Here is a 21,576-nt window from a genome sequence, read left to right as displayed (position 1 = left end):
CAAAGAAAACACTCAGCTTTGCATTTTGCATGGACTATTCATCTACTTCTTAACTATCAGTCCCATGCCGGCTGAGACATATCATTTCCATGTCTACATGAGCCTGTCAAGACCTACTGTTCCAATTAAAAGCATTCTTGCACACATCTTTCATTACAAAGATCAAATTCTGGAGAAGTGGTTTGTTAAATTCTGGTGGTATCAAAGGATGCCGGCTGTGCTGGGCCACAGCCTCCAGGAGAAACTGGTCATCTTAATAACAGGCTTGGTCACTGTGCAGCAGCTTCAGTGTGGGCATCAGCAGGGAGCCTTGGGGCTGGATTTCTGTGGGAGGTCGGGAAGGTGGGTCGGTTACTGCTGACCCGTCACCTCTCCAACTGGAGAGCATCAAACCTGGGCTGTGAGAGCCAGGGTCCCGCTGGAGTCACCCCAGCTCTGTGGGAGGGGACTGTAGATGTCTGCGGGTTTTCAACCACGTTCCACGGGGGGGGTGGGCAATAACCGGTAGCTGAGGCTCTGCCCTTTCCCTGCTTACATGCAGATGGACAAAAGGACCCTCCCCAACTCCAATGACTCCAGTATAAAGGAGGGATAAATTATGCCTCTCTCTCTGCTTCATAAACTCACCAGGATAATCCCCATGCTTTGCCTGATCCACCCATTTCTCGCCCGTTTGGTGCTTTGTGTTGGTGTTTACAGTAACATGTGGCAAGTGGAGATGTGGAGAGTGTTCCTGTGCCGGTGCAATGGCACAGCCTGTTCCCCAGCCACCACAAACGACCACACAAGGAGGAAGGCAATGGGACTTAGACCCTGGGTCTGTGCAGGACCTCAGGGTGGGAACTCATCCAGCTTGGTGCTGTGTTTAACACAACAGACTGCTGCTTCAGCAGCAATGCCGTAATCCCTGTAGGCATGCTGAAAACCTGCAAGCCTTTTGGTGGTTCGAAAACTAAGGCTTTGTAGAGTCAGGCACAGTAGATGTGCTGCTGGGATTCAGCTTGTGTCACCCTGTCCCAGGTCTCTGCGCTCCAAGGCCAGTCACAGAGCTGAGCCCAGCCTGTTCATCAGCCCCGAGCATCACAGAGCATCCCTCCAATTACACCAACCACCCGAGGCAAGCCCTGGTCCTTTACAGTTCTTAATAATGAAAAAACAGTGTGGCAGACTCTCAAGGATTGGAGCAACATTCCCTGAAAATTGGTGTCCTCCTAACTCCCCTCAGCCGATGTACAGAGCTGCCCCGTCATGCTAAAACATGACCATGCAGTCGGTGTCCTTAGGTGAATCTGGGTTCTGCTCGGGTCAACACCAGGAGTGGCCCGGGTGATGCCTGTCCATGCCCAGGTCAGCTTCATGCAGGATGTGATGCTGCGTTTCTCTCCATTACCGTTTTTTCCTGTTCTTTGTTTCTACTGGAATTTTAAAAGAAAAAAAGGCAGCCGCACCCCCAGACCTTGTCACTGCTTCTCCCACGTGTGCGGTGCTCAGGACCAGAGAACAAATGTCCTGCAGATACAGAAAAGCCAGACAGCAAAGATGAGCTCCACCAAATGCATTCAAACCTTTTACTGCTGACTCCTGCTGTGTTCGAATGACCAGGGTTTTCCTGGCCTGGGTTTGTTGTGCTTTACTTGCCAGTGATGCAAATTTACCTAATACCTTCAAACCAAACTAGATCCACTGTTCCTCATTGCTGCGCTTAAAACCCGTGCACTGGCTCTGCCACAGCCGCCACCGCTTCAGCCCCGGTGCAGGGCAGAGGTGTGAGGCTGTTCCTGCTCCCGAGACCTCAGCTGTTCTTTGTTTCCGAATACCTTTAACTTGGAAGTCCAGCAAGAGCCAGAAAGGGTCACTGTTGCTCCTTGCACAGGGGTTTGTGATGACATATTGGCTTGTTCCAAAAGCACCGCGCTGGCTCGAGTTTAATCATCAACTCCTGCAGGCACTGCAGAGCAAGCAGGGGTTGTTGCGATTTATTAATAAAGACTCTGACTGCAGACAAGCTGTGCTGCGATGCTGACAGCAGCCCTGACAACTGCCCACTGGTAAAACACGTGGGGCCAGAGCCCCGGCGTGATGCCCGGTGCTGCCCTGTGCCCACCACGCTGCTTGCAGGGAAGAGACTCACCGGCCAGTGCGTGTCCGTTATAGGAAGGACAAGAAATTTCCTTAACAACCATAGCCCAGAAGAACAAACTCTGTTACTTGCCTGAAAGTTAACTCTCCTTTAGCAGTAGGAGAAGGTGCCAGGTGGTGGTACTCCCTCAGGAGGGGTCCTTTCCCTGTGCTGCCATCACTGTTACCCTACGGGAGCCTTCCTCCTCGCTGTTACCTGCCTGCTGCTCCCAGCTGCTTTGTAAACGATGCTGAGAAAACGGCCCTTGTTGCTTCTGCCCCTGCTGAATTTATTTGGGTTTTTTTGTTTAAAAGAGGTGAGGTCCCCAGATGTCCCTGCTCACGAAGCTGGGGTCAGCTTGGGACACCTGGGGACCTTGTGCAGAGACCAAGACAAGCATTCCCACCCCGGATGGGTGAGGAAGCAGTGCACTGTGGTGCCGTGGGTAAGGCTGCTTGTTACTACCCCTTAAAATCATCTCTGTCAGAGGCAATCTGCCTCCACCCAAAATATCTTGCCATCTCATTGCTCCTCAGAGCAACTCGACATGTAGTACCTGGCCCAACTGGCTCCTCTCAGGAGAGCCCGTCTGACAGCATCCCGCTGCGCCTCTCGCTGCCTTTGATCCCTCCCTGCTGCCACAGGAGGTCCCCTCCTAACCCACGGCGCTGCCTGCCCTGTATTGCCTGTTTCTCCTAATTCTCCAGCCATCCTGCTCCTTTCTGTCTGCACATGGGCTATGGCATTTGCTGGGGGACGTAGCAATTCCAAGCTGCATTCATCACCTTTCATAAGAAGCCCAGGGGATGCCAGACCCCCCCAGCTCGCTATCCTTGGACATCGCAGGGGTTGCACAAAACCTTCTGTCCCCAGGCAGCGAGCCAGTGGGGTCTGGCATCCCCCAGCAGCAAGCTGGCAGCATGCAGCAACCAGCACGAGTGGCACGGTGATGAGGAAGGGGACAGTCAGCCCCAGCAGTGACACTCCATGAGACCGTGCACTCCCCGTGGCTGTGTTTAACCAGCTGGTAGCAGGATGCTGCTGCTGCTCTGCCTTCAACTCCTCCTGCCAGGCTGGGCTTCCCCAGCATCCTTCCCTCCCTTCCAGATGTGCTTTTCTTACAGCTGCTGGCTGAGCCACGTGTGCCCCTTTCAATAACGTGAAGAAAATACATAGGTTCCACCCCGTACCCAGAGAGTTCTGGAAGTGGCATCCAAATGAAAAAAGAGCAGAGTAACTCCCTAGAAGAGCCATTTTCCAGCTGTGGCCTGGGGACTGCTGGGTGTCCCCCCACTAATGGATACATGAGAAAATGAACAAAAGGTGGCTCAGCCCGTTGCTTGCCCACTGGGGGCTACAGGGCAGGAGGTCCAGCCTGCTCCATGGGCAAACTCTGCAGCTCTGAAGAGGAAAACAGCCTCTTTACTCAGCTTTAAAAAATAGATGTGAACAGCAGAGATGGTGGATGAAGCTGGGAAACAAGCTGGCTGAGCTGTGGCAGCCTGGATCACCGAGCCCTGGGGATGAGTAGGGACTCTTGGCTGTCCCCCTCCCTGGCAGACCCTCACTCCTCCTCCTGGACCATCCTCTGTGTAGATCCTTCATGCGAATCCATGTCACCAGCTCGGGATGTGCAGCAGGTGACAGGCTGAGACACTGACACAGGGTGGCAGTGGGTGCCCAGGGAGCGCAGCCCCCGCAGGGCTGGGGTGCTTTTGCTGCAGGGACACCTCCAATGGGACTGGGAGAAACGCTGCAACGGATGCTGCTGAGGGGGGATTTCCAATCCAGGAGCCTGTAGATGCAAGGGGGGTTGCTGCTGGCAGCACCAATAGGTTGCTCTCCCTTGGGGTGCGGTGGGATCAAGCCCCCACCATACCCGCAAGGTAAACAATAAATAATGCCCAGGGATGGTCCTTCCCTGGGGGCTGGGGCTGGCAGGGAAGGGGACAAGGCACAGCTGCCCATGCTTACACAGCAGAGGGGACTTCACCTTTCCCAGGGTTAATGTCGTAAAAATAATTAGGAAAAGAGGAAAAAAAAAAGCAGGATACACAGTAATTAACCTAGTACCACAGTTAAAATGAATTATTAACATTGCTGTGGAGGCAGAGAGGCTTTGCCTTATAGGAAACAATAAAACAATTACAAGAACAACCTTTGAGCAGACAGAATACTTCCCAAGCCCTGGGCACTGATTTGCCCCCCCAGACCCTTTGGTGCATCTCCAGAGCCAAGGTCTGCCCAGGGTGGCCGCAGGTCCCCCCAGTGCTCGGTCCACACTCAACCACCCTCCATGGGCATCAGCTTCATCCCAGTTGTCCCCAAGGGGAGGACAGCTGGGGTGACCAAGCTGTTGGAGACCCCTCTTGCCCCAGGATGAGGTTTTTCTGCATGTCAAGGACAAGGACCCCTAGCTCAGCTCCGGTCCTCAGCTCACCCTTGCAAACCCCTCTCTGCCTCGCAGAAGCAGCATCAGCTCTGCTTCTTCTTTGGGCCCTTGAAGGCAAATCCACAGAGGCAACTCTGAACCCTGACGGAAGGAGCTGCACCCCAAACCATCAGCTTACCCTTCAGCATCGCTCGGCAGGGTCTCACCAGAGAGGGGGTTTGTCAGGGGTTTCAGACTGAACATTTTGGTCACATTTGCAGAATGGAGAAATTGCACCGAGTAGTCTTTGGGGTTTCCCATCATCATTTTATATATCACATTTTATTGCTAACACAAGAGCAATCCTATTGCTTTCTGCTGGTGTGGTAATAAATGTCCTTAGATTAATCCTGCTGAAGTGTAATCAATATTGGGAAATTTATTGCACAGGTTTGCTACAAAATAACAATTACTGCTTGGAATAGAAGTAATCTTATAATGATAAAGAAAGCAAAACTGCTTAACGGGGATTTATTTTCACCCAGGAAGATTCCAAAGTGCTTCAATGATTGACTTACACAAAACACAACCTGCCTTCAAAGCGTGCCCGCGTACACGGCGGGGAAGAGCAGAACCTTCGGACCCTGCCAGCACACCACCGGGTCAGAGCAAAGTCGTTTCTCTCCACTCTCCCGTGAGCACCCTGAGCCACTTCTCAGACAGCGAGAGGTGTCCTGCAAACCCTGCAGATACACAGAGTGCTGGGACCAGCCCAGGGTGTTCCCAAAAATGCCACAAGGAGATATATTTTTTTCCCCACTGATCGCTTTTCTTTGAAGAAAAACCAAACCAAAGTCCCTTGCAATAGCACAACTGTCACTGTGCCTACATCGTTTTGAAATAATGGTCACCACGTCTACCCTTCTCTCCCTGGAGGTTGTTTGGTTGATGCAAACGAGGAATTGTGTGTGTGTGCATGAACAGACTGCCCTTAGTTAGATAGATTAGATCTCCAGATCCTGCCAGACAAGGAGTGTGGCCATCACCCCAGAACAGGCAGTAACTGCTCGCGATGAACACGCCTCAAACGTGCCTGGGTTTTGGTCGTACCTGTGCGGAGCTCTGGGTTTGGTGCTGGGTGACAGTGCATTCCCTGGGGCAATGCAACCCACCAGCTGACAGATTTTGGTTAAAATGCAGCAAGATTAAATTTAGAGAGAAAGTAATCCCCCCAAAATGACAATTTAGTGAGAGAGCTTAGGTAATTTCAGGTAAACCCCCTTTTTTTATTATACATACATAAAATGTATGTTTTATAAAAAACATTTTTGTTTTAGTGAGACACCGCCCTGATTTCCCACCTCTGATGTATTCAGCTGCTGGGCCACTTGGCTCAGCCAGGCTGTGCTGCAACGAGCTGACACAATCCCGCTAAAGGGGGAAACGAGAATGGAGCTGCCTTCCTGGGAATCCAGCAGGAATGGAGCAAACGAGAATGGAGCTGCCTTCCTGGGAGTCACCGCAGGAACGCGTGCTGCCCTTACCACTGTGGGGCTGGGCTGGTTCATGCTTCTGGGGGAACACAGAAGCCGGGGGAGCCCACCCGTGCCCCAAGCTCCCCAGGACCAGCTCCTCTCCGCTCCCAGACCTCGCAGAGGGACTGTCACACCAGGGGAGAAAACGGCAGCGAGAGTCACAGGATGACTCTGTGGGCTGAAGCCCTACATGCAGGGACCGGCAGTCCAAGAAAACAAACAGAGAAACAAGCCAAGCCTTAAGCCGGAGCCTAAAAATCCATTTTACAGAGGTGCAGAGAGTTACCAGAGCTTTGCTGGTTATGAAGGTGATGTCCTTGTGGAAAAGGCACCTGAGCACTCTCTGCAGTGCAAAGCAGGTGTTACAGGGAAGAGAAAGACCAGGCTAAAGACATGTATTTGTTGGTTAAGCAGCACTTGTAGCAGCGTGGCATTATCACTTGCATCGTCTTCATTGCAGGGATGGTTTTATAACAGACTCTGAAGGAGAAACCGTCTTTTAGTCCTCTCTTCATAAAGAGCATGGGATCAAAAGACAGGCGTGAGTGACATAAGCATTCAGGTTCATTCAAACCGCAGAAGTTTGAGGAAACATTCACAAAGTTCTTACTTTATGTGAAGTTCTGTCTGGAAGTGGTTCACGGCAAATGGCATTTTACTACTGTTGTTTAGAGACAGTTGCTTCAAGTTAAAATTTTGCAGGGTGTCTGTAAAGCAGGGGAATTCCTCTCAAATTCTTGCAATTTCTGCTCCTGGCCTCTTCGCTTCTCCTGCTTCCCCTTCCATGATGTCACCCGCATCATTAGAGGGGTAAAAACCGACCAATTTTGGGTTCCATACTCAGTACAGTGGCAGCACCTCTCCTATTGCTGTGAGTATTTTGACCATCTCCAATTTGCTCAGCAAGGCACATCTAGACTTCAGAAAATTTTTACTGTGTCCAGTTTTAAACTCTGGGCATCAATATATTAAAAAAAATAATTAAACCTCAAGAACCGAGCAAAGACTAACTAAACTGCAAGCTGCAAAACAGACTTTGTTAAACTAACTGCAAACAGGAGCAGGAGAAGATTTCCAGCAACAGAAGCATCGCAATCTAAGGTAGGTGATCCTCAATTTGCCCTTAAAATACTGCACGTTTGGAGTACAATGCTATTGTACAGCAATTATATGAGCTAATTTGTTGATTTCACCTATGATACATAACAGATCTGAAATTTAAAGTTATTATTTTTATAGCAATACTTGTTAATGGACTGATGCTGGAGAGAATTTAACACATTAATGCCAGCCCAGAATACATCCTACTTAGGGGAAAAAAAAATAATAATCAAAAAGCCTCATTCAGATGCTAACGTGAACAACAGGATCACATCAGCTGGGCTAGCACAGGATGAAGTTTTGGCCTCCAGCTGGCAAACTAGCAACTGCTTCAGTGCTTTCAGCATGCCTGGACTTCTCCCCACATCCCTAGCCCCAAAATGAGGAAAAGAGGGAGTGCACTGGCTCAGCTGGAGTGGTGTACATCAGAAAAGATTAAAAGAGCATAGGGATAATGTTTTTCCTGATTTCTGGCTGTAAATTAAGAGTGTTCAACTCTTCCAGGGCGTTCTTGTTAGCTCCTCTTTGCTTCAAGTCCTCCAGACTGGTGGGCATTATGGCACTGAATAAAAATCACCATTTTTCAAGTCACCTGTCCAGTGGCCATGAGGAAACTCCACCGAAGCCACTGCCCAGTGTCAAGCTAAACAGAGCTGGGGTGATGCGAACGCCTTCCTTGCTGTTTGTTGAGGACCCATAAAGCTGCTTTGTGCAGACAGATGTGGTCAGCCAGCTGTGCACAGATGCACACACATCTCCACAGCAAAGCTGCCTCCACAACCTTGTACACGGGGGTGGGGGGTGGGGGGGGAAGGGAGGGGAACCTGCACGAAGAGGATGCCGTGCAGCTGCACCACCGCAATGCTTCAGCCTGCACTGAAAAGGGAAGGGAGCGTTTCTGCAGCCCCGTCCCATGCTTGCCATCAGCGGAGCAGCAGCCAAGGGAGAGCTGGATGGGAGCTGAGTTTGCAAGCTGGGAGTTCACAGCTGGGGGGGATGCATTTTGTCCCCAGCACAGGGCGTGCACGGCACAGCAAGTGCCTGGTGCAAGGGCTGAGCCCACCTCCCACTCCCCTGCGGCACAAAGGGGTGGAGGGTGGGCAAGCAGCGGGGTCCCGCGGGCATCCAGCCCAGGGTGCTGGGGCCAGCAGTCACTGGCAGGACTCAGCTCAGCGCCGTGGTGGGTGGGAGGAAGGCTCCCTGCAGCACTGAGCCCGTGTCGTTTCCTTGTTCATATTTCCTGAACACTTTGAAGTGATTCCAATGCGCTAACGAGTATGAAATAAACCCACGTGATTTGTGCCTACCATGGTTTTAACTGCAGTGGGGGTGAGGCAAATCTTAAACAAAGAATTTTAGTAGGGACTCTTTAGGATAAAACACTGCAGTAATCAACAGTCAATTTTTAACTCAAACAAGGAAGTCATTCCTGTTTGAAACAGAGACGCTTGAACACTGCTGCTATTCAGATCTGAAAGTGGCTAACAACAACCTGTAGGAAGATAAATTGCAGGGAAGAAAAGGAAGGAAGAAAGGTAATTGGCGTGTGGCAGGAGATGGTTAAGGATGTTGGCATTCCTGAGAAGTGCACCATTGCCTGTTTTTCCTTGAGCTGAATAAAAACCCCAAGACCGAAGAAAAGAAAAGAAATGGCTGGGTGCCACCGGCCTGCAGGCTGGCCAAGGTGGCAGGGCAGGACCAGGCGCCGTGTTGCTGCTGGCTGCCCGGTGCCGCGTTTGGCAGCCCCCGAAGCAATCCTGAGCGGCTCCGTACAGGCAGGCACCCGTGCCGCCGCAGTGCCGGGATTGCCGCTGGCTCGCTGTGGTGCTGGGCTTGGCTGCAGCACTGCCACGCATCCCTCGCCACTGCCAGCAATGCCTTTGGTAACCATCCTACCCACACAACGGAGGCTCTGCCGCAGGGGTGCGAGAGCTGCAAAGCGCTGTCAGCACTTCTTTTCCTTTTTGAAATTCCCTTATCTTGGGGTTAAGCCCTGGCACGGGCTGGGAGCCACCAGGGACACGGGGGCTCTGCGCCACGTGACCACCAGAGCAACCCAGCTGCTTTACCTCGGCAGATCCCAGCCCCAATCTCTCTTTTCTGTTTGATATCACAGACATCAGAAAAATTCCTAATTTTTGAAGTTTGCCAAGTGAAAATTCGTGAAGGCTGGACATGGCGGTTCTCTTTCTCTTAGCAGCCTTGCTGCAAGGTGAGTCACAAAGAGACCAAGTCTCCAGGCACCTACACTGACAGGAATAGGCAAAGCTGGAGCTGGGGACACGGGTACATCCCTGGCTAAATCCTCACTCAAACACTAGGCACCTCCACCTGCAAAATGGAAATTGGCCAAACCTCCCCACCCTCTAGAAGTCTGCAGAGAGCTAGCAAAGGCACAGCAAGGGCCAGGGAGGAGAATCCCAGCTCCGTATTGCTCACGCTGCAGACAGCCACTTGTGCCTGGCAATGCATCTGCAGGGAGGAGAAAGTTGCCAGATGAGGCAGAATGCACAAATGCCAAAGATTATTCTTAGATGCTAACAGCTGCCCTTGACATTTAACCCCAGGCAGGACTGTCAGGGCTGGTAGGGTTGTGGGGCATCGAGGGTCTCCCCATCTATGATGCAGCACGGGACAGTGGCTCTGCACCACCAGATCCTCCAGTGGATCATGTGGGACACAAGGAAGGTAACACACCACATCCAAAACAAACTCTGAACCTTCTGAGCCAGATGTCCTGCCGGTGCCACTCATAATCACGGCCCTGGCTTGAAGGAGCTGTGCTGGCTTTTGCCAAGCGAGGGTCTGGTTGTCTCCGAGTAACCAACAACTTCCACTTCCTCCTTTCCCCCAAAGAGCCAGTTTCAAGCACCTTGTACGGATCCAAGTTTTTGACAGGTGAGGTTGGAGGATCGGTCACCCATCAGTGCTTCTACTCCATCACGCAAGCCAACAAACATGACCGAAAATATTGGTGCAAACTCGCAAGAAACAGGGTTTGCTACACCGTTATTTCTACAACCGGCTACACCTCAAAAGACCATGAGGGGCGAGTGTCTCTCAAGGACATCCCCCAGAACGGCACCTTCATGGTGACGATGACAGGGCTGAAGAAGAGCGACACGGGGACCTACCGATGTGGCATCGGCACCTCCAACAGCGACCTGTACGTCAGCCTGAACCTGACGGTTGTGGCAGGTAGGACGTGGCTGGGGGGAGGGGATGCTCTGCGCTGCCAGCAGCTCGGCTCTCAGGGAGCGGGTTGGGGCCGGACGCTGGAGCATCCACGCGCAGCAGCTGTATCAACTATTTCTATCCCTTAACCAGGTATTTGCAAGGGTGGGTATAAAAGTACCTGGATTTGGCCAAATGAGCCACTAATAGATGTGAAAGGGAACTCTCCTGCCTGGCCCGGGACTGCACGCGGACAGTGCCTGCTGTGCTCTCTCCTGCAGATGCCGGGGTGCTAGGGCCGATCGACCTCATCCAGGGGGAGCTCCGTGGCTCTGTCATGGTCCTGTGCCCACCCAGGGACACCCAAGGTGGCAAGAAGAGGTTCTGGTGCAAATTGGGCAGAACCAGCTGCACTCTCATAGCTGACACCGATGGCTACGTGGGCAAGAGTCACGAAGGACGAATCTCTATCACCCCTCAGGAGAGCTCTGGAGCTTTCAAAATCTTGATAAATGACTTAAAAAAGGAAGATTCAGGGCTGTACAGGTGCGGGACAGGAAGGCTTAGCAGCCAGAACAGCCCACGGGTGGTGGCTCTGCAGGTGACCACAGGTAGGACGGGGCGCAGGGGGCTGTGCGGGTGCCTCGCAGCCCTGGATGAGGACCATGAAATGCTAACACAGCCCTCTCCATCCTGCAGCCTCCACTCTTCCCAAGAGACCAAAATTTCTCAGCGGCACGGTCGGAGGCTCACTGTCCTTGAAGTGCCACTATGATCCCCAGGGGAGCTACGAGAAGAAGTATTTGTGCAGGTGGAAGGAAGCTAGCTGCTCACTGCTCGTGGATGCGGATGGGTTTGTGCACGAGTCCTATGAAGGGCGAATACAAATAGCCAGCAGCGACCTGGAAAATGGGTCTTACACGGTGGTGATGAGCCACCTGAGAGAGGAGGATGCAGGATGGTACTGGTGCGGGGCTAAAAACGGGCACACAGAGCACACATCCTCTGTGAAGCTGCTCATCCAGAAGGGTAGGTGGTGGGATGGCTTGGAACACGATAAATCCTCCCCCTTTTTTTAAATTACTCTTTCCTCTACCCCTTCACAGACACAAGAATAGACTCTCCTCTGTACTCTGCATAAATACTACAATGTTATGAGAAACATCAGCTATACATTTCACCTTGAAGCTATTGGCACATAACTGAGGTGATGGTAGAGGTTTCCAGAGGCAGGGATGTAAGCTGAGATTTCAAAGCAAATTTGAGTCATATTATTGATTATCTATGAAGCAAACCCCTAGCATACGCCATCCTGATCCTAGCAAGTGCAGCACAGAGGTGTGCTTAGCTCTGGAGAGAAGCTGCAGGTTATCTTGCAGGTTTAGGAACTGCAGCATGTAAATACACAGATGTATGTAACTGTTCAGCTGACAGAGACAGAAATAGTGGGGTTTAAGTATGAGCGTTTGCCAAGTATTAATGGATTTTCATTAGTACTCCCAAGCTGCTTTCTATAAGATTCAAAGGAAAACAGAAACGCTTGGGTTTGGTCATATGATGCGGCATATTTTTTCATGCTGAGATGCAAGGTGAAATGCGTAAATCTTTGGTAAATTTAACATGTTGCCTCTGCAAAAAGGTGGATGTTCAAGCCTCAAATTAATTTCCTCCATAGAAATCTGCTCTTCACAAGACCTAGAAACATCCACTCTTGTGCAACCCTCTTTATCAAGCCTGGCCACCCACAGCACGCCCACGCAGAGGAGCATCACAGGCCTGACGTACACAACGGGCACCGTCACAGAGAGCACCAGCACCCTGCTGCCCACTGCCCCCCCCAGCACCTTTGTAACCTCCCCAGGCAAAATCTATCGCAAGAGGTAAGTTCACGGCCACAGTTCTCGTTGGCACTAACTTGGTGCTTTACAACCCGTCTGCCTCTTTCCCAGGGCCGTACACAGGCTGTGCACAGGTTGCAAGTTGAAAACACCGATAAGAAACATTAGCAGTTAGAGAAGCAGAAGGCAAGGTTATCTCATGTCCATCTGTGGCGCGTATCTTTGACTTTGTCTCTAAATCTGGTGCTGCCCACTCCTCTAGATCAGATGCCAGAGCCAATAGATGTCCTCCTCTCTGTTTTTCTTTGCTCAGTGTGGAGACAGGACATCAGGAAGCATCAGGCTTGAGCAAGAAAGCTGCTCAATCTGTAGCTGCAGACATTATCCAAGCCCCCCTAGGCAGCCAGTAACCTGGGTGGTGTTTGGGTGCTCTGCATTGCGTAAGGAGCTGTCTTTGGACAAGGTTATTAATCAAAGCACTGTGAGCTTTTTTGGCCAGTAATTATTGCATGGCACTTCTCTACAGCAAGCCCTGTGGCTCACCCCTCTGCAAGTGGTTTCCCCAGTAAATTTACTTTTGGTGCTTCCTGCTACAGAGCAAGCTGCGAGCAGCTCTTACACCGTTCACCCCAGCCATGGCCACCATCCAGCCTGGTGTGATTTGCATATGCAGATGTACAGATGCATCCGATCTTGCAGTATCAGTCATCACTGAAAATAAACCACAAAGTCCACAAATCCAGTTCAATATCCTGAGGGGCTCCAAGCACCTCGGAGCTCTCATCTGCCCCGGTGACCCACAGCACCAGAAGTACCATCCTCCCCGTCCACAGCCTCCCCCAAGCCGTACCTCCCCACCATCCGGCCAGAAAGAGAAGGGGAGAGCACGTTACCAACCACAAATCTTGCTCCTGCGTAAAGGGTCAGATTTTGCCCCATTCCTGGCAAATTTGTGGAGCTCTGATAGCATTTATCTCTTTTTTTGCTGAGATGGCACATAGTTACCCTCCAACAGCTTGAGGGCCTACAACAACTCACAAAGCAAGTGCATGAGCCTTGCTTGTGAATCTCTATCATGAAAATAGCTCGTTTTCCCTTGGGGAGGTGGGGGGCACTAGTTCAGCTGACAGCTTAAACCAACACACAGAGCAGAAGCAGCTGTAGAAATTACTTCCTCATAAGCCAAGCTCCAGATCAAATGATTTCATCTCTACTTGACGTTGTTGACTGTTCTGCTCTGATCCAGAGTTTATAACTCCTTTAAAACCTTTGGTGTAAAACCAACAGCCTGCATTAAGGTACCTCAGCCACCCTGTGGCTGAATCAAAATCCGATTTAATTCCGGTGGTTCATCTTTCCAGCTCATCAGGTGAATCACGCCTGCTCCCAGTTGTGTTACCAGCTCTCATTTCACTGATTTTCATCACTATCGCTATTCTCACCCTGACCAAAATGAAGTTTCAAAAGGAGACAGGTAAGTTGGCCAGGCAACACCTTTGGGGTTGCGGTTGGTGTTTTGCAGTGGCTTTGCTTGTGATTTCCAAGAGTTGGAGTCAGACCCACGGAAGTTTCCATCTCTGAGACACGCATCCATTCTGCAGCCACTGCAGCCCAAAAGTGCAACTGTACTTGCAAGCAAGCAATGCCCTAGAAAAGTTGGGGGTTTTTGTTTAATATGCTTAAACAAAAAGTGAATGAAGGAAATGGAAATTCTGAAGTCCTGCTGAAAGCAGGTTGAGGTTTTGCATATGGAAGATTTATGGCTCTGTAAGCACTCGGAAATCCTGAAGTATAAAGGGCAGGGACCTGTACAGCACGAGCGGCTAAGTGCTGGGTGGCTTCTTGGGGCCAAATCCAGCCCACTCAGCACAACGCTGACAAAGTCTTGCCCCAAACCTCCTTGCTAACAACTGATTTTCAAAAATACATGCATGTATCTTATTCTATAACATATTGTGACCTTAGAGATAAAATTAGGGACAAAAGCCTTCAGCCACAACAGCACTGAGTGGAAATAACAATAATAATTTTTCACGAGAATGAAACTGGGAAACAATGGGTCTAATCTGGTGTCTGCTGTGACATGCTGGTATATTTAAACAGGCATTACAGGAGGTGTTCCCTCCATTGCGTGTGTCTGGGTTTGTTTTTAAGGAGAAGAAAGCCGCGCCATGGGAAACATGGAAGGAGCACCAGCACGGGCTGGTCAGAGCCCTGAAAGAGAGCAAACGATGGAGGAAACCCCAAGTCCAGAAAAAGTGCACGAATGCAGGACAGACTGGCAAACAAGGGTGTCTTCTGGAACTGGCACTGCAAGTGTTATTTGCCTTGGTAGAAGAGAATAAAAACAAATTTTAAGCAAAGGATTTGCAGCTTAGTATGTCGATAACCTCCATAGTTTAGACACCAGATTTGCAACCCAGGAATTACGATCCCACAGTCCAGGATTTATGTTCTGATGCCAGACTACTGTATTTATTCCTTACCAAGAAATGTTGAGCCACACATTTCAAAAGCCTTGGATTAAATCCTATATGAGATTTATAAATTTTTATAGGGTTGATTATAATTTTTGCTTACGCATAGTAAACATGTTATCGCTCTTCCTCCTTGCTTGTTTCAATAAAGTCTGATTGCTTATGACCTCTTGCAATACTACACAGGAGCAATTCTTGTTCACTGTGTTGCAATCACATCAAATTTTTTTTGTCCTACTTAAGCAGGATAATCTATGCTATCCTTGGAAGAATCAGGATGACCAACTTACCTGTAAAAGTCTGTGTCTTCTGGCAAAATATAAGAACAGTGGGCCTGTCTTGGAGTATTCATACTCTTTAGATAGAAGCTTTTGTGGAAAACATGTCAGCAAATATTTTGAAGTATATCCAGTTCGAGGAAATTTGTATCAGTGTAAAGTACTCTTCTCCATCAGAAAAAAAAAAAGTAAAATTAATCAAATAGTGGAATAGTGGTTCAAAAATGGGTGATGGCATTTTGTATTCTCATTACAATGCACTTTGATCCAAACTCTGATCATACAAGCAGCTGAAAATATTTTGAAGTCAGATAATTGCAGAGGGAAACAAGTGATTGTGACCATTTGCATCCTCTGGAACGAGCAGCCACCTCTGCGCCCAGTACTGAGCCTACACTCGTAATTCTCTTCCTATTTCAAACATCCACTGACTCGATTAGAAGCAGATCTACAGACATCACGTTTTTAAAGCTGTTCAGAGAATACATCACAGACGTCAAAAGAAGCCTTCAGAGTGGCTATAAAACCAAGGCCATAAAGGTTCCCGTCTAGAACATTTTGTGATACAACTTGCTAAAACTACTCAAATCTTATTGCTGTTGGAGAGATTTTACTTTATAAAAAGAACAGCTGTACGAAGTGTTCTTGCAGTCCAAAATAGAAAGAATGGAAAGACTAAAACACAGCCCCCCCCTAAAACCTTGAAAATAAACAATCAACATTCTGTGAAACACTTTTAAAAACGAGACCATAAACCAGTAGCTGTTAATTGTGCCTTGTGTTTCTCCATGCCTGGTTCGGGGTGCAGCCCAGGATAAATCTCCTCTTCGGCTGAGCAGGAGGTTGCCTCCAGAAGTCCCCTCCCTAGCTCTCTGGTGTCAGGACTCCCTGGAATATCAGACCCATTTAAAACATCAACTTTGGCATGAAAACAGAAACACCCATGAAATTGCTTGTAAAAATATTGTAGAGAGGCAATGCCAGATCATAGCTGCTGTTCTGTTTTGTTGTTGGGTTTTTTTTGGTTTTTTTTTTTCTTTTTTTTTTTTTCCCAGCAACCTTACAGGGGAAAAAAGAACTTTTCAAGTGACTGATGAAGACTTGAGGCAGAACCCCCTTCCACCAAAGCCCCCAAGTACATGAGTTTGGAATTTTCCCTAGGGAAAGCCAAGACATGGCTATAAACTGCAAAGCGCCCGGCACCACTTGTTGCTCACTGCCCTGCTCAGAAGTCAAACAGCCCGTGTTAAGAGCCAAACCCCACAGGCTGCCCCAACGTCACTTGCTACATGGTTTACACAAGAAAGAATAAAATAAAGCACCTCTAGTCAAGCTATTTGTGTGCAACCCTGACCATCTTTTGCAGAGGCTGAGGACTCCAAGGGAAAGGTGAAGCTGGGGAGGGGGCGTGGGAAGGAAGGACCATCGTGGCTGTAGGTTTGCTCAGTGCTAGGCAAAAGATGAAGGTTTTCTGGTTTTTTTTTTTAAAAAAAAATCCTTATCCATTGGGTTATTTTGCAACACGTAAACTGTATCTGACTTCAGTCTACCACAGACACCCAAATTCTCAAGTGCTGTTTTTCCTCCACCTCTTCTGCAAAACCATCCACAGCTTCAAAATCAAGTTGTTTCAGCCCAAACGCAGGCCAGACCCTAGCAGCAGCTTTGGTTGGTATGCTTCAGGTTACAAGCAACCTGTGCTTTGGCCAGAAAAAAAACCACCAAGCTCAGAGCTGTTTGTTTTCTGGAGATGCCAAAGTGCTTTGGAATCTGTGACTTGGCAGGAGGATGCTTCCTCATCTGTTAAACCAACAGATTGGATTTACCAGAAACCATAAGGGTGGGGACAAGGGCTTGGTTAAAGAAACCGTTCATCCACCTGGGACTAACATTTCTTCCTTGAGATGCACAAGCGGTTGCAGGTCCCCATGGCTGGTTTCTGCCAGGACCCCCTCTGCCCCGTGGTCGTGCCGCCTTCCCCCTGCACAGCCCCGGCTCTGTAACACGCACCTCTGTGCAACTGCAGGATGGAGACATGCTGGCACCCAGAGGAGAGGCGCCTGGGGAGCAGGAGGTGTAGGAAAGCAAACACACCTGTGCCTATTGTGGCCAAGCAAGAACAAGTCTGTGCCAGAGAACAAGTAATGCCAGCGGTGGCCAGAGAAGCAGCACAGGTGGGAAGGACATGGCTTGCAGGGGGATCAGCGTTTGCTCCCATCTGGGAGAGATGGTGGCTGTTCTCTCGGTTCAAGATCCCCACCAGGCCACCCTGTGCAAGAACAGCAACAGCCTTCACCTCCAAAGCTCCTTCCTCACCTCTAAAGCGGCACATTCATGGGAAGAAAGGATCTCAGCACCCTTAGCCAGAGAAAAGGTACTTCAAATGCTGGCTTAAGATCTGACAAATTTGCCAAACATCCCAAATCCAGGCCAGGATCTTGCTGCTCTCAGGCACAGTGAGAACACTTGGAGCTGCCGTCCTCTTTAAGCTCATCCACTCTCACTGAGAGTGGGTGAGAAAAGCTTCGTATGACCCCCTAGTCAGAAGAAATTACTGCTTTTGCATCATTAGTACAAGGTAAAGCAAGTTAATGATTCATCCCACACAATACAAATACACCTTCATCTTCATTAATTGTACTTTCTCACAGGATCTCATTTCTGACAACCCCACAGTTCACAGGGAATTTGTGTCCGGGCCCCTGACATGCCTACAGCAGGAGAGCAAAGAAACGAGGCTGAAGGTGGCAGAAAAACTCCTGTTAATCATTTTTCATTTTAAAGAGCTTACAATGTTCTTGGTCTGTAGAGACAAGACCAACCCTTGCCCAGCCAGACTCCTGCTCTTCCCATAGGGCTGAGGGGACCCAAAGAGGCTGGAGAGAGAAGGGAAGGGAGACAGACCTGCTTTTCCAGCACAGCCAACCAGGGTTTTCTTAGGGACACTGGCTTCCAAAAAATGTGCAACAGCTTAAAAAAACCTCCACAAACCACCTGGGTTTATCCATCTTTTCCCTACAAAGCCATTCCACTCTTGGTTGGAGGTATCACAAGATCAGGAGCCAGGTCAGTCCTTGCAGCAAGGGGCTGTCCTGCCCAGGACGATAAGAAATGAAATCAGAGCCCAAGGGTGATGTTGCAATGCCAACAAAGAGGAGGGGGCTGGCTGGACACTTGCATACCCAGACTGGGACCCCATCAGGCTCCCCAGTGTCTTTGGGCCAGGTGTAGGGACCCATCTTCAAACCAAGGAGTCACAACTGCCCTCGCTGCCCGAGCAGAAAGACACCTCAGAGGTACCCACCTCCCAGCAGAAGACCTTCCACGGACCTGACCCCACACAGCGCTGGCCTCCTTCCCAAAGGAGACAGAGGTGCCCCGGACCGTGTCTGGGAGCCCACCCTTGGGTGGCTGTTGTGCAAGGGCAGCGTGTAATCAGAAGGTAAATAACAGCGTGAACCCTCAAAGCACCAGCAGAGCTGCATGGGCATTGGCTTCCCTGCCCTCACGTGGGGTGGTGCTCACCTGCCAGAGTTTTTGGATGCTATTCCTTTAAGGCACAACAGGTGGAAATGCAGGGCTAGAGGTACAAGGAGTATTTAAAACAGCCTGACACGGCCAGAGCCTGTGTCCGGCTGTGGCAGGGAGGCAGGACACTCACAGAAGGTCCTGGGCTGGGCCACCGAGACACCAGCAAACCCAGGAGCGTTCTGGCTGAAAGGAAAAGCAAGTACAAAACAGTCTGCAGAAGTAACTCGGAGTGTAAGTAATGCCTCTTCGTTGTCTTTCTGAAACGCAAAATCTTTTGTGCTACCACTTTGAGGTGGGGAAGGAGAAGAATGAAAGTCTTGAGACACTTCTAAGGACTCCTCCTCGCACACGTGGGGAGGGAAGCAGCAGCTCCGCACCAGCAGCGAGTATGTGTGCAGGTCTTGCTGGTGGGGAGGCTGATTTCTGTTAAAAGAAGGTCAGAGGCATAGGATCAAGCTAATGATGTTTATATTTTCTATTCTGCAGTCAATTTTTAATCTTTCTTTTCTGGAAAAATGTTAATTATCATTACAGCATTTGCATTAAATTTGAAGGTAGAAAATAAAAAATGTTAGTAAATATTGTTGTAGTAATCTAAACTGTTGAAACTCCATCTGTGATCATTCCAGTCTTCTGAACCACAACATGGAGATAGTTGTCGGGATGCAGGTTTTGAAATTTAAGAAAAGAATTGCTGCAGTTATGTTCTAAATGAGCTCTGAAGAGCTGTCAAGTTTGCACAGTGGAAAGGAAGATAAATGGATACTGGAGCGTAAGCAAAGGGGATACATGCGAAATAAAAAAAAAGATGAAATAAGAGGAAGCTGGCAGACTCCTTTCACGCTTAGGCCAGCAGCAAAGGGGTGGCTTTCTGCACACCTGAATTCTTATTCTTCAGAGGAAACATTCACATCGGACTTTTAATATTTTTCATCCAAAGTACAGAGAGATACCACCTCCTTGTAGCCACCGTGCTGCTGTTAGTGACACATGTGCTGGCACTACCCATCCGTCCAGCAGCTGTCACTGTACAGACGGTGGCTGCACTGTGAGTTCCTGCAGTACGAGTAGTGTTAGACTAGAAAAATAGTTGAACAGCATCAAAGTTTGTTTCACTTTCCAGACCAAGAGACAAACAAAAAGCAAGACACAAGTGAACCGTGACACTCTTATTTGAAAAGCAACAAGTTGGTGCACAGGGCATCTAACAGCTTAAAAGATAAAATTATGTCACAAGGTAGTGTATGGGATACCGCACGGCTTCAAGGGACGTAACATTAGGCCAGCAGCACTATCTCAGCAGGAATTTCAGACACTGCCATGAGGGCTGCCTGATCATTCTTTTTCATTTGTTTTCCAGAACATATTGCTCATGGGACAATATTTAAATGGCACTTACAAGTATTCTTAGCTAGGAGTGTCACAAGTACTGCAGAAATTCCTCAAAACTGTGATTTCTTAGTAAACCCTGATAATCTTCAGTAAGATCTGCCTAGCTGTTTCTACCCACTGCATCACAAAATTAGCATCTCCTATTTATTCGGTCCATACTGTAAAGGAGGCATCTTTCTAGCAATTCTTCCACAGGTGCTTGACAAAGATTCTGACCAGGAAAGCTGCTTGCCTGAATATAAGAAGGTGAGATTTTTTGTAATAGTAGATACTAGAAGTGCTTATCTACTTCATATTGTTTCAACAATAAATTGTGCATTTTAATAATCTCATAATATTCAAGCTGTTACTCCAAAGTTGGAGCACATAGGCACCTCTCAAGTTCGGAACGTGAAAGACTTCTTTTCTGTATGTGTTTAGGTCAGCTTGATCTTTTATCTTCAAGTTGATTGCTTGTTCAGAACTCCATGAAAATGGAGTGGATCGGTGGCTTTTCCCCGTCCCACTACAGCAAATAAAACTTGCAGTAAGGTGATCTATGCAGCCATCTCGATGGGCAGGGTAAAGGTGTAGATAGCCCCAGCTCTGTGCAGCAAGAAGGCTGTTGCTGTGCTCTTCTTCCAGGCACAGAAGTCATCAGCTCCTCCATAAACCACCCCTAGCACATGTGCCAGTGCTGCTCCTCACAGCATAACCCCTGATGCTGCTGCTCAGCACTGCCTGTCTCTTCAACAGTTTGCATCTGTCCAGCTTTGTGGCATTAGTGGGCTTTGCTTCAAAAGGCTTTGAAGGAAAAAATTTCTATAAATTACCCCATTCTATGCATTATTATTTCTCAAATACTTGAATAACAGTAAACACTCCACAAAACAGGAGGACTCCTAGGCTAGAATTACAAGTGTGACAACTGAATCCTCATGTTTCATTGATCCCATGGCTCGACCTTGACGCCGGTCATTGCCAAGAGCAATAGTTAATAGCTAATGGATTGGACCGCGCTGATCCCTGGCAAGCTGCATTAGGAGCATCCCGGTTTCTCAAGAGCCCAGCCTTGCAGCTGAGTCAGCAGAATTTGGGAACTGAACTCTGGTATTTCATACCCAGCAAGAGCAGCTGCTTTGCTGGGGTTTGCGTAACTCCGAGCTCAGGTCCTGATCTCTTTCAAATCCTTATAAATCCGAAGATATTGCTGAGAGAGATATGACTGAGTCACAGAAGCACCGTAGAAGCCCAGGTCCTGCAACGAACGGGATTTAGAAGAGCTAACCTGGTCAGAGAGCACTTTCTGCTGGAAACCTGAAAATACTATCTTAAAATTTAGATGCATCTAGCGCTGGAGGGGAAGGTGATGTTCCCAAGCCAGGCCGACCCTGCAGTGCTTTCAGCATGGAGGGATCTGAGGAAGCGTCCAAGTCGACTGAGAAACCCAGTCCCGGGAGGTCTCACACCACAGTGACCTGCCTCCCACCACCCTGCAAAAGCACCACCAGCCACTTCTGTGGATGGAAAAACACTGAAGATGTGGTCCATGTAAGCAAGAGAGACTGACTGTGGGTCTAACCCCCCCCGGAGCTTTACGTACAGCATTTAGATTTCTTTGTCACTAAGTGGAGGTGTAACGCAGCAAGGTTTAAGAGCACAGCAATGTACCAAATCGAAACAGAGCGTTATCCATTTTCAAGATGATACAAAGACAACAAAACCATTTAGCTGTCCTGAGTTGGAAAGCAAGAAAAAAGGTCATTATGTTGCAGAGGACC

At 49.0% G+C, this 21,576-nt stretch overlaps 1 protein-coding gene across 2 annotated transcripts; it reads left to right on the top strand.

Annotated features, from left to right (window-relative positions):
- The first annotated feature begins 1,527 nt into the window (after positions 1-1,527).
- Positions 1,528-19,984, top strand: LOC308054559 (polymeric immunoglobulin receptor-like). 2 transcript variants are annotated; one of them, XM_080367603.1, is made up of 8 exons: positions 1,528-7,126; positions 9,243-9,338; positions 9,983-10,324; positions 10,582-10,911; positions 11,000-11,329; positions 11,976-12,180; positions 13,500-13,612; positions 15,949-19,984. In XM_080367603.1, exons 2-8 carry the CDS (start codon positions 9,302-9,304, stop codon positions 15,981-15,983), a joined length of 1,392 nt encoding a protein of 463 aa, XP_080223729.1. In that variant the 5' UTR covers positions 1,528-7,126; positions 9,243-9,301; the 3' UTR covers positions 15,984-19,984. The 2 variants fall into 2 exon arrangements, with proteins under 2 accessions (XP_080223729.1, XP_080223728.1); XM_080367602.1 differs by lacking the exon at positions 15,949-19,984 and adding an exon at positions 14,293-14,954 and having other exon boundaries at positions 1,530-7,126.
- Positions 19,985-21,576: the final 1,592 nt, after the last annotated feature.

Source organism: Falco punctatus (genome assembly GCF_963210335.1).
Source record: "Falco punctatus genome assembly, chromosome: 17".
In the NCBI taxonomy this organism is placed as follows: domain Eukaryota; kingdom Metazoa; phylum Chordata; class Aves; order Falconiformes; family Falconidae; genus Falco; species Falco punctatus.
The sequence above is the reverse complement of the archived record's forward strand: the minus strand, read 5'-3'. Positions and strand labels throughout refer to the sequence as shown.